Consider the following 15,403-nt stretch of genomic DNA (forward strand, 5'->3'; position numbering starts at 1 on the left):
AAATACACATGGCAATCAGCTTTATGCTAAGGCATACCCGATTTAGCAAGGGAGGGACTTGCCCAGAACTTGTGTGGAAAATCCAGTCTGACAGGTCTTGTATGTGTGTGCGCATGTGGTTTTAGTGCACAAGCATGCAGTAGTTTATGTGTAGACATGCCTGCCTTCATCAAAGACAATGACAGATGTTCCAAAAAGATTCTTTCTCTGATGGCTTGCCCTCAGTCAAGATCTGCACAAATTGCTGATGGGGTTGTCATGGTCTGACACACACACACACACACACACACACACACACACACACACACACACACACACACTCATGTTGGTGCAGCTATCATTATGAGGACTCTCCACAGACATAATGATTTTTATACTGTTCAAACTATAGTTCCCTATCTGTCACTCACTCGACGTTGTGTCGATGTAGTGACACTAGGGGTCACTCTTTGGAGCCCCAAACACCTCTGCTTTTTTGAAAAAAGGCCAATGGGAATTGGCGAGTGGAATTTGCATGCCACTCCTCCAGACATACGGGTATAAAAGGAGCTGGTATGCAACCACTCATTCAGATTTTCTCTTCGGAGCTGAGCGGTTGTATCCAGTGCACTGAATTCAATTTCCTCCAAAGACGTACCTCAAAACTGCTGGATTTATGCTGCATTTCAGCGGCTTCTCCCCCTCTGCACCTGTGGAATGCAGAGAACGCCCCTGGGCGCTTCGGCAGAGCGAAAAAAGAGAGTATATTCTAAAAGAGTATATTTTCATTCACGAAAAGAGCGGCACACACGGAACGTCTTTTTAAAGATGCCTTTCCGTTTGTGTGTTATTCCTGGTTGCGGTCGTTATCTCTCCGCTTCTGACAGCCATGATCGCTGTCTTACGTGTCTGGGCGCTGCCCACGCGGAGACATCGTTCGTGGATGGGTCATGTCCTCATTGCGAGAACATGACCATGGCAACGTTGCGGTCGCGACTTGCTTTCGTAAGACCGGCTGCACCGGTCCTTCTACCTAGGGGTTTGAGACCACGTCGGTTAGCACTGGGGGCGATTTGGGGACATCAATGGGACCACCTCCGCCGGGTATCCCCCCACGGACCTCCCATTCCCCAGCACGCTCGCTTGCCCCGGTCAGGCGCTCGGACGAGACCGCCGGCTCGTCTAAGGGCGAGTTCGACCTCTTGTTTGGAGCCCGGGAAGACGATGAGTTATTGAGCGCAACATCGGAGAGTGGGCTCGTCCAGTCGGACGCAGAGGCTTCGGCTGGGCTTCCTCCTTCGGGAATGATCGCCCAGTCTCAGGCCGACGCGGAAATGACGGACATGCTTTCCCAGGCGGCCGCGAGCGTCGGGCTAGAATAGAACCCTCCACTCTCCCCAGAACCCTCATGGCTCGATGATTGGTTCCTGGGCTCGGGGCGCCACCCACGGCCATGCACCGCCCCGGTTCCTTTCTTTCCGGAAGTGCTTGAGGACCTGAAAAGATCATGGGAGGCACCTTTTACTGCCCGGTCCCGGTCTTTCAGCTCCCCCGCTCTCACTACCCTTGATGGTGGAGCGGCCAGGGGGTATTCGCTGATCCCCCAGGTGGATAAGGTGCTCGCGGTGCACTTGTGTCCGCAGAGTGCTGCCACCTGGCGCGGGCACCCGAAGCTCCCATCCAGGGCCTGTAGGTTTATGTGGTCCCTGATGACTAAGGCCTACGGTGCCGTTGGACAAGCCGCCTCCGCCCTGCACGCCATGGCTCTCCTGCAAGTACACCAAGCCAAGGCGCTAAAAGAGCTGCACAAGGGTAGTTCTGACCCGAGATTGATGTGGGAACTGCACTCGGCGACCGACCTCACTCTCCGGGCGATGAAGGTCACGGCGCGGTCTCTCTGGCAGGCGATGTCCACCCTGGTGGTCCAGGAGCACCACCTTTGGCTCAACTTGGTTGAGATGCGAGAAGCTGACAAGGCACGGTTCCTTGATGCCTCCATCTCCCAGTTTGGCCTGTTCGGCGACACCGTCGAGGACTTTGCCCAGCAGTTCTCGGCGGTGAAGAAGCAGACAGAGGCCATATAACACATCCTGCCCCGGTGCGGCTTAAGACCCCACACCCCGTCTGCTCGTCGCCAAGGGCGTCCTCCTGAAGCAACAACACTGGCTCCGCCGCAGCCCGCCCCCGTGGCCCGGCCCCGGCGTGGAGCCCAACGCAGGAAGCAGACGGGCAACCAATGGGCAAGGAAACCTGCTTCTCTGGAGCTGGTGAACAGACCACTCCATCCCCCGGTGGAGGGCCAGGAGGAGAATCTTTTGTTTTATTTTTTTGCTACATGCCCAAGAGGCTGCGGTACCCAAAAGTTCGACAAAAGAGTGGTTTTCTCGTTTCCTGGGTCACATGTCCGGTGCACATGGCCGTCGTCATGACCACCGTCCACCGTCCCATTTTTGCAGGTATGGTGCTCCAGCAGCGGACCCCCCGCCCCTGTGTGCCCAGCTGTGGCACAAACGCACCCACACCGGATTGGTTATGGTGGACTACGGGGATGAGATTCCTCCTCCCCCCTCCTCGGCCAATCTTATGGTGGGCAGCAGGAGCCAGGTAAGTGCTTCGATGTCCCCCGGACTCAAATTCTTCGATGTCCTCGACGTGGAACCTCGAGCTCCGCCCCGCCGTGAGACACCACCCGCCGGTATATCCGCCATGATCATTCCCTTGGTCCCCCTCGCCCGGAGTTTGGGTGCGTGGCTCGCGCTTTCAAACCCGTCGCGATGGCTGACCCGGACCGTCCGACTCGGCTATGCAATTCAGTTCGCCAGGTGCCCGCCCAGGTTAAGCAGCATCCGCTTCACCTCGGTGAAGGGCAAGAACGCCGCTTCCTTGGGTGCGGAGATCACGACCCTTCTACGCAAGGGCGCAATAGAGCCTGTCCCTCCAGCCGAGATGAAGAAAGGGTTCTACAGCCCTTACTTCATCGTACCGAAGAAAGGCGGTGGGTTGCAACCAATCCTGGACCTGCGAGTACTGAACCGGGCTTTGCACAGACTCCCGTTGAAGATGCTGATGTAAAAACGCATTCTAGTGAGCGTCTGGCATCATGATTGGTTCGCAGCGGTAGACCTGAAGGACGCGTACTTCCACGTCTCGGTCTTACCTCAACACAGACCCTTCCTGCGGTTTGCCTTCAAAGGCCAGGCATACCAGTACAAGGTCCTCACCTTCGGCCTGTCCTTGACCCCTCGCGTCTTCACGAAGGTCCAGATCCAGGGCAAGCACATGTTGGTCCGGACGGACATCACAGTGACGGTAGCGTACATCAACCGTCAAGGTGGTCTACACTCCCGTTGCATGTCACAACTCACCCGCCACCTCCTCCTCTGGAGTCAGCAGCGCCTCAAGTCGCTATGAGCCACTCACATCCCGGGCGACCTCAACACTGCAGCGGATGCGCTGTCATGACAGGTTACCCTCAGGGGAGAGTGGAGACTCAACCCCAAGGTGGTCCAGCTGATTTGGAGTCGATTCGGTCGAGCACAGGTAGACCTGTTTGCTTCCCAGGAATCTTCCCACTGCCCGCTTTGGTACGCCCTGACCGAGGCACCCCTCAGCGTAGATGCGCTGGCACACAGCTTGCCCCCTGGACTACGCAAATACGCATTTCCCCCAGTGAGCCTACTTGCACAGACCCTGTGCAAGGTCAGGGAGGACGAGGAGCAGATCGTCCTAGTAGCACCCTACTGGTCCACCCAGACATGGTTCTCGGATCTCATGCTCCACGCGACAGTCCACCCCCCTGGTGAATTCCCCTGAGGAAGGACCTTCTTTCTCAGGGATGGGGCACCATCTGGCACCCGCGACCAGACCTCTGGAATCTTCACATCTGGCCCTTTGACGGGACGTGGAAGACCTAAGTGGCCTACCACCTGCGGTGGTAGACATGATCACTCAGGCTAGGGCTCCATCTACGAGGCGCCTGTATGCCTTGAAGTGGCGTCTGTTCGCTAAGTGGTGTTATTCCCGACGCAAAGACCCCCAGAGGTGTGCAGTTGGATTGGTGCTTTCCTTCCTGCAGGAGAGGCTGGAGGGGTGGCTATCCCCCTCCACCTTGAAGGTGTATGTAGCCGCTATTTCGGCTCATCACGATGCAGTAGATGGTAAGAACTTGGGGAAGCACGACTTGATCATCAGGTTCCTGAGAGGCGCTAGGAGGTTGAATCCCTCCAGACGGCGCCTTGTCCCCTCGTGGGACCTCTCTGTAGTCCTTCGCGTCTACGGGGAGCTCCCTTTGAGCCCTTGGAGTCAGCTGAGCTTAAGGCACTCTCTTTGAAGACTGCCCTCCTGACTGCGCTTTCTTCCATCAAGAGGGTAGGGGACCTGCAGGCGTTCTCTGTCAGCGAATCGTGCCAGGAGTTCGGTCAGGGTTACTCTCATGTGATCCTGAGACCCTGACCGGGCTATGTGCCCAAGGTTCCCACAACCCCTTTTAGGGATCAGGTGGTGAACCTGCAAGTGCTGCCCCAGGAGGAGGCAGACCCAGCCTTGGCGTTGCTGTGTCCGGTGCGAGCTTTACGCATCTATTTGGATCGCACGCAGAGCTTTAGAAGCTCCGAGCAGCTCTTTGTCTGCTTTGGTGGACAGCGTAAAGGAAGCACTGTCTCCAAACAGAGGATCGCCCACTGGGTCATTGACGCCACTGCGATAGCATATCAGGCTCAGGATGTGACACCCCCTGCGGGGTTACGAGCCCACTCTACCAGGAGTTTGGCGGCCTCCTGGGCCCTGGGCAGTGGCACTTCTTTGGCAGACATCTGCAGAGCAGTGGGCTGGGCAGCACCCAACACCTTTGCGAGGTTCTACAATCTCTGGGTTGAGCTGGTCACGTCCCTTGTATTGGCAGGCACAAGCAGGTAAGTTCCGGGACAGCTGGCCGGGTGTACCACTTGTGCATAGTGCCTTTCCCCTCCCTTGAGGTGAAGACGTGTGCTCTTGACTCCCAGTCGTGTTCACAGACTGTGATTCCTGGATGACTTTTTGTCCTTAGCCCTCTGGCAGTTGAGTTTGCGGAGAAACTCGCTGCCGGCCCAGTACGTGCGCGAATAAGGCCCTGTACTGAGGTAAGTGCTCCACATGTGCTGGTTCCCTGAAGGCGACCCCATGTGATATCTTCCGTAAAATCGTTTCCCTGTTGGTAAACTGCATCTTCCTTGGGCAGAGGCCCCTCTGCCCCCGTTCGCCATGCTTTGTAGAAACTCTTCCCCATTCAGGTTGGACATTCCATAGGACCTCTCCACATGACATACTTCCGATGAGACTCGGTAAGACCATGTGATGTATTCCACTCAAAATACCCCCCCCCCTTTTTTTGGGTGGGGTGTGGTCTCCACGGATACCCCCCGACGTAGACACTTATGGCTCCCAGTCGGTTAACAAATTCCACTCTTTTTGGGGAGAAAAAAGAGGAAAGAGGCCTCGGCTGGGCTGGCCTGTCCCTATTGTTGGGCAGTTGACTTGTTCCTGAAGGACCGTTCGACGCTTATAAGAGCGTTGGGGGAGGTTACTTGACGGCCTGGTGCGCTGGCTACGAGGCACACAGCGGTCTGCCCGTCACGCACCGCCAGTTCACGTAACACAGTTCAGATAGTTGTGGCGTTTTGTATAGGGACCCCTAGTGTCACTACATTGACGCAACGTCGAGTGAGTGACAGATAGGGAACATCATGGTTACTTTTGTAACCTCCGTTCCCTGATGGAGGGAATGAGACTTTGTGTCCCTCTTGCCACAACGCTGAGCTACCCGCTGAAATGGCCGGGACCTGGTCTCGGCTCCTCAGCACAAAACCTGAATGAGTGGTTGCATAACAGCTCCTTTTATACCCGTATGTCCGGGGGAGTGGCATGCAAATTCCACTTGCCAATTCCCATTAGCCTTTATTCAAAAAAGCAGAGGTGTTTGGGGCTCCCAAGAGTGACCCCTAGTGTCACTACATCGACAGATCAGGGAACGGAGGTTACGAAAGTAACCATGATGATTCTATCCCCTAACCCTAACCCTACCCCTAAACCTAACCCTCACAAAAAACTTCCTGCATTTTTACATTTTCAATAAAACATCGTTTAGTATGTTTTTTAAGTGATTTGAATTATGGGGGCACTAGAAATGTCCTCATAAACAACATTTATAGCATAATACCCTTGTAATTACCAGTTTGTAACCTAAAAAAAATGTCCTCGTAAACCACTTAAACCTGCCCACACACACACACACACACACACACACACTCACTCACACAAAGACACTCATTATCATCCTAATGGTGTATGATGCACTCTGTGACACTGTAAATGATCCATGTCATACCTACATGTAACAGAATGCTCATGATCTGCCCCACATAAACACACACACTGTCATTATTGTGACCGTTTTCAATCGGCTATGCAGAAAGCTCCATTTAGCACACAAAACAACACATTCTAAACTTACAGAGGGTTTACTACACACTTAAGGTCTTAGGTGTAAAATGTAATGGCCATTCTGTCCTGTGGTGTAGTTCAAATGAGGTTACAATGAGAACAGTGGATTGTTGTGAGTGTACATATAAATGTACTGGAACAAATGCATACCTGCTTACTGTAAGTCTTGGGCTCTTTGCCAACAGAGATTGACAGTATGTTCACATGTATTTTCTTCAGGTCAGACCCTCAGGCCATCTCATGTCATACATGAGAACATACACACATTACTGAAAATGATTCACACACACACACTGAAGCTTAAACTTTAAGAGTGTATCTCCTCAATCAACTGCAAAGAAAACAAGCAAGCAAAATGTTAATGTTTATATGAATAAAGGTTCGTAAACAAAAAATAATAAATGTCTTATTTATAGTCACAAACCCTTGCATATGAATTCAACAAGAGCTAGTTTTGTTATGCATGCAGAAATTTTAACACAAAATAAAAAAGGAAGTTTTTCCTTGCTACTGTTGCCTTTTGCTTGCTGTAGGGTTTGTAATTCACTACTCTTTGTAAAGTGGCTTACAACATACAGTATGTATTGTAAAAAGTGCTATTTAAATTAATTTAATTGAATGACATCATATTATCAGTGAAATGATATCTTTGGAATCTCATGTATGAAAAATTAGATGTTAATAGCACTTCTAAAAAATAAAAAGATGCTACTTTAAATTGCACAATTGTTTTTCAATGCCAGAGTACAGCTTCTAAATCACTTAGACATATTAGGTATATACTGTATTTTTGATAAATAGTAAGTTTATAAGGCAGCCTCATATAGAGTTTTCCCTTCATAAAAGACTAAACTAGCTGTGGCATGCTATTGTATATAAACAAAAAGGGTGGTGACAGTGGTTAGACCGCTGAACGGTGCTATGGATATTGTGGTTTTTGTGTAGATATGATATCTCTGACACACTTTAGACTGTTACAGCCCTTAGGTCTGTTCTCTCTCAGATTGAGTTACAGCTACATTCATGTTTGGGTTTGCCTTTATGCAAATATTGCTCTGAATAACAGCTTATAACTGTGTGTGTATGAGAGAGAGAGTGTCAAAAGAAATTTAGCTAATTGACTCCTTATACTGAATTGAAGATCTAAGTCCCAACACAGTAGCAAAATGTTTTATCGAACAAAAGTAAACAAAAATGAAATGCATTATTATTACCAAGAACTGATAGGCTCAACAATATGCCAAAGTCTCCATACCAATTACCGGTTCTCAATCCCAGTAATTCAACAAAACACATTGTGGTTGACACAAATCATATTTATCCCTGTTACATGTGAAACTATATTAAACATAGTCTGGATCGTATTTTCTTTTAACTTTTTTTGGTTTACCTAATTTGGTTAGTGGCAGATGAATTTTCACCTAATAGTCGTAGAGTTTGATTGGACACAAGGTGTTTGACGTTAATGACAAACAATATGTTAAGAGTTTTTTTCATCCCTTTTAAAAGTTGTTAAGTCCATTTATTTTGCCATCCTAACTATGCACAATTATATTCTTAGTTGCATTTTATTATTTGCATTTAGCATGGTTTTTCCTCGGCTGTCTGCAATCCTATCAGACTGGTTACAATATACCAGTTGAAAACCACTAAGCATCTAAATCTGTCGATTGCTTATTTCCACTGTCTTATTTCTCTCTTTCTGTCTCTTCAGCTCCCATCACGCAGGGTGCAGGAGTGAACTTCACTATGGCTGACATGCCGAGCCAACCATATTATCAAGACCTGAACTCTGGAGTGAGTTTACACCGGTCCCTCTCGTCCCCACCTGGCAGGTTAGTATGGATGTTCAAACACACTTACAATTATAGACACACAAACACATACATTATTAATCTATGTTCATCTGTCCTTTGCAGTAAGCGGCCTAAGACGATCCCAGAGGACAGTATGGAGACCAGTCCAACTGGGCCGGACTTCTACTCGTCCCCCAGTTCCCCGGCCAGCAGACCTTGGCATGAGAGAGACCAAGGTGAGAGAGAGACCCAAACTTCCTATTTCAATAGCAAATATGTCAACATATGAATGAAAACTGCGCTCATCAAGCGATTTCTCATAGCTTATTTCCTCCATTTGAGCACTATTATAGCTATTTTATACTGCTTCAGCTTTTTTAACCCACCCTCTCTCTTTTTCACCTGTCAAGATATTTTTTTTTTTGTTTAGTTTTTTTTTTTTTAGATTTCCCTCTCTCCTGCTCTCAGTAAAGCATGATGTTGATAAACTGGTCTTCACTTTTGAAATACTCAGTGAACTCCAGTCATGCAATACTGATCAAAAACACATTAGTCAGCATCAGCCTGTGGCATTCTCATAACTTCTGTCAGCCTTCTGAAAGCTCATGATTTGAACAACAGTAAAGCTTTCAGTGTTCTGCACAGTTAAATTGTACTCTCACAGAAAGAAAGAGCCAGTTGTCTTATTGTTTTGTTTTGATTGAAACTTCTGATAAGACTCCATTTATTGGAGAAATAATGTCACACTTGGACAGGGTGGAACTGTCCAGTCTTGTGTTGTATGGGCATGTGTGTGCCAGTCTTGGGTCCGGGTTCATATCTCAGTAGTTTAATTGCTACATTTCCAAGACCGGTTTTGCAGCCTATATTTTATTCTTTAAAGCAACATACCAAAATATTCCCAGTTTAAAAGTTCAAGCTGTGTTATTTCTGCACCACTAGTGGCACCAAGGGAATTACAAAAATAATGACACTTTCTAAACAAGTTTCACACTCTAAATGCTTGGGATGTGCACGGATAGTCGATAATTGGTTAACCTTTCAACATGCCTGTATTCGAATACTAAAATCATTATTCGGGTATTCTACATGTACAATAGAGGTCTTCAACCCAAACTGAGCTTGACGGTACCCGACAAATTATTATGTAAACACATGCTGGATGGACGTCTTAATGGAGCGTTGAGAACATCTCACTTTTATTTATTTTTTTTTTTTTTGCAGCGTAATGCAGCACCTCAGTGTCAAGTTAAAAAGAACTTTAATATTTGTAAACACACTGCAAGACACCTGCGTTCTGTTTAACCATTATTTGCGCTGCATCTAGCTTTTTTAGCACAGATGTCACAAAGATTTGACATTCTGAAGAAGTTCAAGTATGACTGTTACACATAATTCGAGATTTTTTTTCAGCTCTTCATAAACGGTCAGCCAATGTGTTTTTCCATTTGCTCTAGTGTACAGACAATAATTTTACAATTTAAATGCTAAACCATTTAAAAATCAAAGCCTTCCGAAGAGGCTATTAAACCGTAGCAGTGCAACTCCATGCATATGATTCATGACAATACTAGTGTTCACTGCCTCACGAAAATTTCAACCTGCCCCAAGTAGGCATAGCTGCTGACCGGAGATCTCCAAATGGGGGTGGAATCTCTAAAAGAGGATGGGGTGACTCCAGAAGGGGGTTGGGGCCAACTCCAAAAGGGGTCAACACTTCCACACACAGTTAGGGCTAGGGAAAAGGGTTAGGTTTGGGGCTTTGCATAGCTTTGCTGGCTGTTTGAAGCTCCTGCCCTTTTTTGGAGCTCAGCCTGCAGCTATATCCTTCTCACCTGCCCAGGCAGAGCACATACAGTGCATTCAGAAAGTATTCAGACCCCTTAATTTTTTTCCCATTTTGTTATATTGCAGCCTTATGCTAAAATGCTTTAAATTATTATTATTATTTTTTTCACATCAATCTACACTCCATACCCCATAATGACAAAGCAAAAACCAGATTTTTGATAACTGTGCAAATTTATTCAAAACTGAAATATCACATTGACATAAGTATTCAGACCCTCAACTCAGTACTTAGTTGAAGTACCTTTGGCAGCGGTTACAGCCTCAAGTCTTTTGGGGTATGATATGACAAGCTTTGCACACCTGGATTTGGGGATTTTCTGCCATTCTTCTCTGCATATCCTCTCAAACTCTTGACAGGTTGGATGGGGACCGTCAGTGGACAGACATTTTCTGGTCTCTCCAGAGACCGGGTTCAAGTCCAGGCTCTGGCTGGGCCACTCAATGACAGTCCCTAAGACACTCTTGCATTGTCTTGGCTGTGTGCTTAGGGTCATTGTCCTGTTGGAAGGTGAACCTTCAGCCCAGCCTGAGGTCCTGGAAAAGGTTTTCAATAAGGATATCTCTGTATTTTGCTGCATTCAGCTTTCCTTCAACCCTGATCAGTCCCCTAGTTCCAGCCATTGAAAAACACCCCCACAACATGATGCTACCACCACCATGCTTCACCGTTGGGATGGTATTGCACAGGTGATGAGCGGTGCCTGGTTTCCTCCAGACATGACGCTTGGAATTGAGGCCAAACAGTTCAATCTTCATTTCATCAGACCAGAGAATCTTATTTCTCACTGTCTGAGAGTCCTTTAGGTGCTTTTCGCTAATTCCAAGCTGGCTTTTTTGTGTCTTGCACTGAGAAGAGGCTTCTGTCTGGGAACTCTGCAATAAAGCCCAGATCGGTGGAGTGTTGCAGTGATGGTTGTCCTTCTGCAAGTTTCTCCCATCTCCACACATGATCTCTGGAGCTCAACCAGAGAGACCATCGGGTTCTTGGTCACCTCTCTTAACAAGGTCCTTCTTCCATGATTTCTCAGTTTAGCCAGGCGGCCAGCTCTAGGAAGAGTCCTGGTTGTTCCAAACTTCTTCCATTTAAGAATTATGCCTTCCCCAGATCTGTACCTTGACACAATCCTGTCTCTGAGCTCTGCAGTCAGTTCCTTTGACCTCATGGCTTGGTTTTTGCTCTGATATGCATTTTCAGCTGTGATACCTTTTGTAGGCAGATGTGTGCCTTTCCAAATCATGTCCAATCAATTGAATTTGCCACAGGTGGACTCCAGTCAAAGTGTAGAAACATCTCAAAGATGATCCAGAGAAATGGGATGCACCTGAGCTAAATTTCAAGTGTCATAGCAAAGGGTCTGAATACTTATGTCAATGTGATATTTCAGTTTTTTTTATTTTTAATACATTTCCAAAGTTATCATAAATCTGGTATTTGCTTTGTCATTATGGGGTATGGAGTGTAGATTGATAATAATAAATAATTTAATGCATTTTAGCATAAGGCTGCAACATAACAAAATGTGAAAAATATTAAAGGGTCTGAATAATTTCTGAATGCTCTATATCAGGTTTAGCACAAATATTTTGTATTTTCCATTGGTTAAGAATACTACGTTGCAGGCAGTGACAGTTTGATTTTTTTTTTGTTTGACTTTAATGTGAGTGATTTTATTTTTCTAAGATCTATCTATGTGTTGTGCTGTTTAGGCTTATAGCTCGTTGTGGACTTTATTCTCTGCTATTTTGAGGAGTGTTTGACTCCTATCCATTGCAATTAACATTCTTTATTCCTGAGTCCCAACTCTCGAAGAAATATCCAAATAACCGCTCGTGAACCCTCACAGTTAACCGAATATTACAAACGGTTACCATACACATTCCCACTAAATGTCATAGATGAGCTAGCGACTCAAATTTCTAGTCATTCAAATAAACAAAATAGCAGGGTTTTGAATGCACAGCTATTATGTGCATGCACTTTAAATGTTCTATTTCATTTGCATCAGTCCGATTTGTGTGAAGTCAGACTAACAAACCTAGATAATCTGATTGTAGCTTGTCTTTGTCCTGCATTTATGCACGTTAATCAGACCAGAATTGACCTTGGCATTGTGCGTTGTTCCGAAAGACAGAAATCACTTGTATTTAACCTGGCATATTTGATGTCCTTCAGTGAAGTATTCGATTACGCATTGTGTCATGCATAATTATACAGACAGATGAAGACTTTAGCTCGGTTTTGCAAAAACCTGCTGTAACTCGATTATAGAGTATTCCACTTTTCAGGGAAATCAATCTAATAGTTGTCTCTGCACATTATGCTAGGATAGAGAATTAATAATTTTTTTATTATTTAACTTATTTTTTATTATTTATTAAAAATAATCAAAAACATAACTGCTTTAATTCAAGTATAAGAAACAATCCCTGAGATGTAGATCAGTCTCGACGTGTGTGCTGTCTGCATGGTTAGGTAATTGATTAGTCGGGTTTCCCCTCATAAAGGGGGATTTGTCTGGCGTGTGGCAATCTTTGAACTTGACCTGGCTTCTGAAGTGGGTGTGTCAAAGGTCAGGGCAGGGTTGTGACCTTTGTGTTTAGACACCAGATCCAGATGGAACGGGGGAGGGGGTAGTGAAAGGGGAGATCTTAACAGTCAGCAGCATTAGTTACACTTGTTACTCACTAGTTAACATGCCCTTCTCCCATTTCTTTATTTGTGAGTTTCAGAATTTAGCTTAATAAAGTTTGTGCATTATGTGTGGGATCAGATTGTGTTATGTGATTTAGGATGTACACAAGTGGGACAGCATTTAATAAACATTTGTGTGAGACAGAGAAATAGAGGCAGGCAGGTGCGACAGCGTCTGTTAGAACTTGTCTCTTGACGACCAACAGGTGGCCAGTATGAGAAAGAGACAGAGATAGAGAGAGAGAGAGAGAGAGAGAGAGAAAGAGAGAAAGAGAAATTGAGCAATAAAAAACAGCGCTCAGTTATTTCAGTGAAACATCTTTATTGTATTTAATCTGATATTTCCAAATTCCATATTCTTTTTTCTGAAACCAGGACACACTCACTACATATAAATATGATTTCCTATCCTCCTTAAAGGGATAGTTCACCCAAAAGTGAAAATTCTTTCATCATTTACTTACTCTCATGCCATCCCAGATGTATATGACTTTCTCTTCTGCAGAACATAAATTATGATTTTTAGAAGAATATTTCTGCTCTGTAGGTCCATAAAAATGCAAGTGAATGGGTGCCAAAATCTTAAAGCTCCAAAAATCCATATTGCCATCACAAAAGTAATCCATACGACTCCAAATGATTAATGTCTTCTGAAGCGAAACGCTTGGTGTGTGTAACAAATAGATCAATATTTAAAACTTTTTTAAGGAAAAATGTTCACTTCCATCCTGCTATGGTATTAACAGTCACAAGGGTGAAGTTCAAACTACCTCTCACGTGACGTCAGTATCATTGGATCCCTCGGCTGGTCTGAAATCAGCAGGGGAAATATATTTTAGTGACTCAATGGGTATTTTGATATCCCAGTGAACAGCGAGCAGCCACAGCTTCAGTCACTCAGGATCATTGATAAGGAATCTGTGAAAAGTTAGTCTTTCCTCTTGCGATGATGCCTGTGGATGTAATCCAATGTAACAGAACAATGTAATCTTAATCTTTTTTTAGGGATGTCCCATTACAGATACTGGTATCAGAATCGGGTCCGATACCGCGGTCATGTACTTCTGCCCATGCTCGTTAAAATGCTCCAATACCAAAAATCCATCTGTGGTACACGTCATTCCGTAAACATTCAGCGCACAAATCATTTGATAGAAATAATACAGTATTATGTTAAAAGAGTAATAGTTCTATTTTCATTTGATTAAAGTTTAATGAATTCATTTATTTAGACACCATTTTGATAATAAAATTAAAAAAACTGTTGATATGAAATTCAGTAAAAATAAAACAAAAAGGTATCGTTTTGGTGAGTATCGGTACTCGTACTTGCTCTAACACTTCTTGGGTCAACCGATAAATGTCAAAATCTCTAATCTCTATTTGGAAAGATTCTACTTTGTCATAATTGACTTTGTTTGTTGACAATAATTGTCATTATTGAGAGGTAGATTGATGATCGGTTTAAAATGTATTTATTTATTTATTTTACTGATATTCACACTTTTCTACTTAATTGGCCATCGGTTCCTTCTCGCATCTATTGATAAATTGCGAAATCTCTTACTAATCTCTATTCGTAAAGATTCCACTCTGTCATAATTAACTTAGTTTGTCAGCAATAATATTGCTGTTGTTATACATATTATTATTATTAATAAAAATGATAATAATAATAATAATTTGGCGATTGTGACTGAAAAATGGGATGGAGAGTGGAGTGAAGAGGGGGATGGGGTAGAAGTGAGAGGGACAGAGCTCATGAGAATGTGGTTTGTTTTGTAAAACTCATATCAGAAGGAGCGAAGCATGCATATTAAAGACATATGAGGCCTTGACAGACGGAAACTGCCTCAGCCAAACCATTCCTCTTGTGCACAGAGAAACACATGCATAAACACATTCAAACAGAAATATACCTGTCTGATTTTCTATCAAATAAACTCTGAAAAGGAGATATTTCATATGGCCACCATCCCAAAATAATTGGCTCTCTCACTCCCTGTCACTGTCTTTTTTTCTTTGGGATGGAACAGCTCTGGGAATTGTTTGATGGCCAACTGTTGTTGTAGCCTAAAAAAAGTTTTCCTGATCTGTGTTCTCAGATGTGAACAGTTGTTCCCAAGACTCTATTCAAACATATTACAGTTTGTTTGTGCCTTTTGGGAGATATATGGGTAGTTGACATGCAATACTCCACCTAAAACTATTTTAAACAGCATTTGCTTATTTCTTTTATAATTATGCAGTTTTTATAACCTCATAATAATTGAGAGACTACATGGACTATTTGTACTTTTATAAAATATATTTTTTTATATAACAGAACCATTGAACTAGTGAAGACAGTATGGCCAGTCACAGCACCTACAACAAACACTTTCCCTTACACTTTCTGATTAACTTTAACCTAAAATCTTGGTCTTAAAAAAAAAAAAGGTCAACTGCTCACATACAGTGTTGTTTCTGTTATCTTCTCATTCTCTTGATTTCCCACCCACCTTTCTTCTGTTCTTCCTAATTAATACTCCTGGGGAAACTCAATTCCATGCGGCATTTTTTTAGAACTATTTCCATGTTCTGTTGCAACAGGTGTGGTGACAATATT

The 15,403-nt window shown here is 44.8% G+C and overlaps 1 protein-coding gene across 7 annotated transcripts in view; it reads left to right on the forward strand.

Annotated features, from left to right (window-relative positions):
• Window positions 1-15,403, forward strand: part of LOC127441137 (nuclear factor 1 B-type-like) — a 126,772-nt gene that overhangs the window by 80,377 nt on the left and 30,992 nt on the right. For all 7 annotated transcript variants that reach the window (XM_051698362.1, XM_051698367.1, XM_051698354.1 and 4 more), the window contains exons 5-6: window positions 8,171-8,291; window positions 8,376-8,488. In XM_051698362.1, the coding sequence (XP_051554322.1) occupies window positions 8,171-8,291; window positions 8,376-8,488 (234 nt within the window). The remainder of the gene's footprint in view (window positions 1-8,170; window positions 8,292-8,375; window positions 8,489-15,403) is intronic.

The sequence above is a fragment of the Myxocyprinus asiaticus genome, chromosome 1 (assembly GCF_019703515.2).
Source record: "Myxocyprinus asiaticus isolate MX2 ecotype Aquarium Trade chromosome 1, UBuf_Myxa_2, whole genome shotgun sequence".
Taxonomy (NCBI): domain Eukaryota; kingdom Metazoa; phylum Chordata; class Actinopteri; order Cypriniformes; family Catostomidae; genus Myxocyprinus; species Myxocyprinus asiaticus.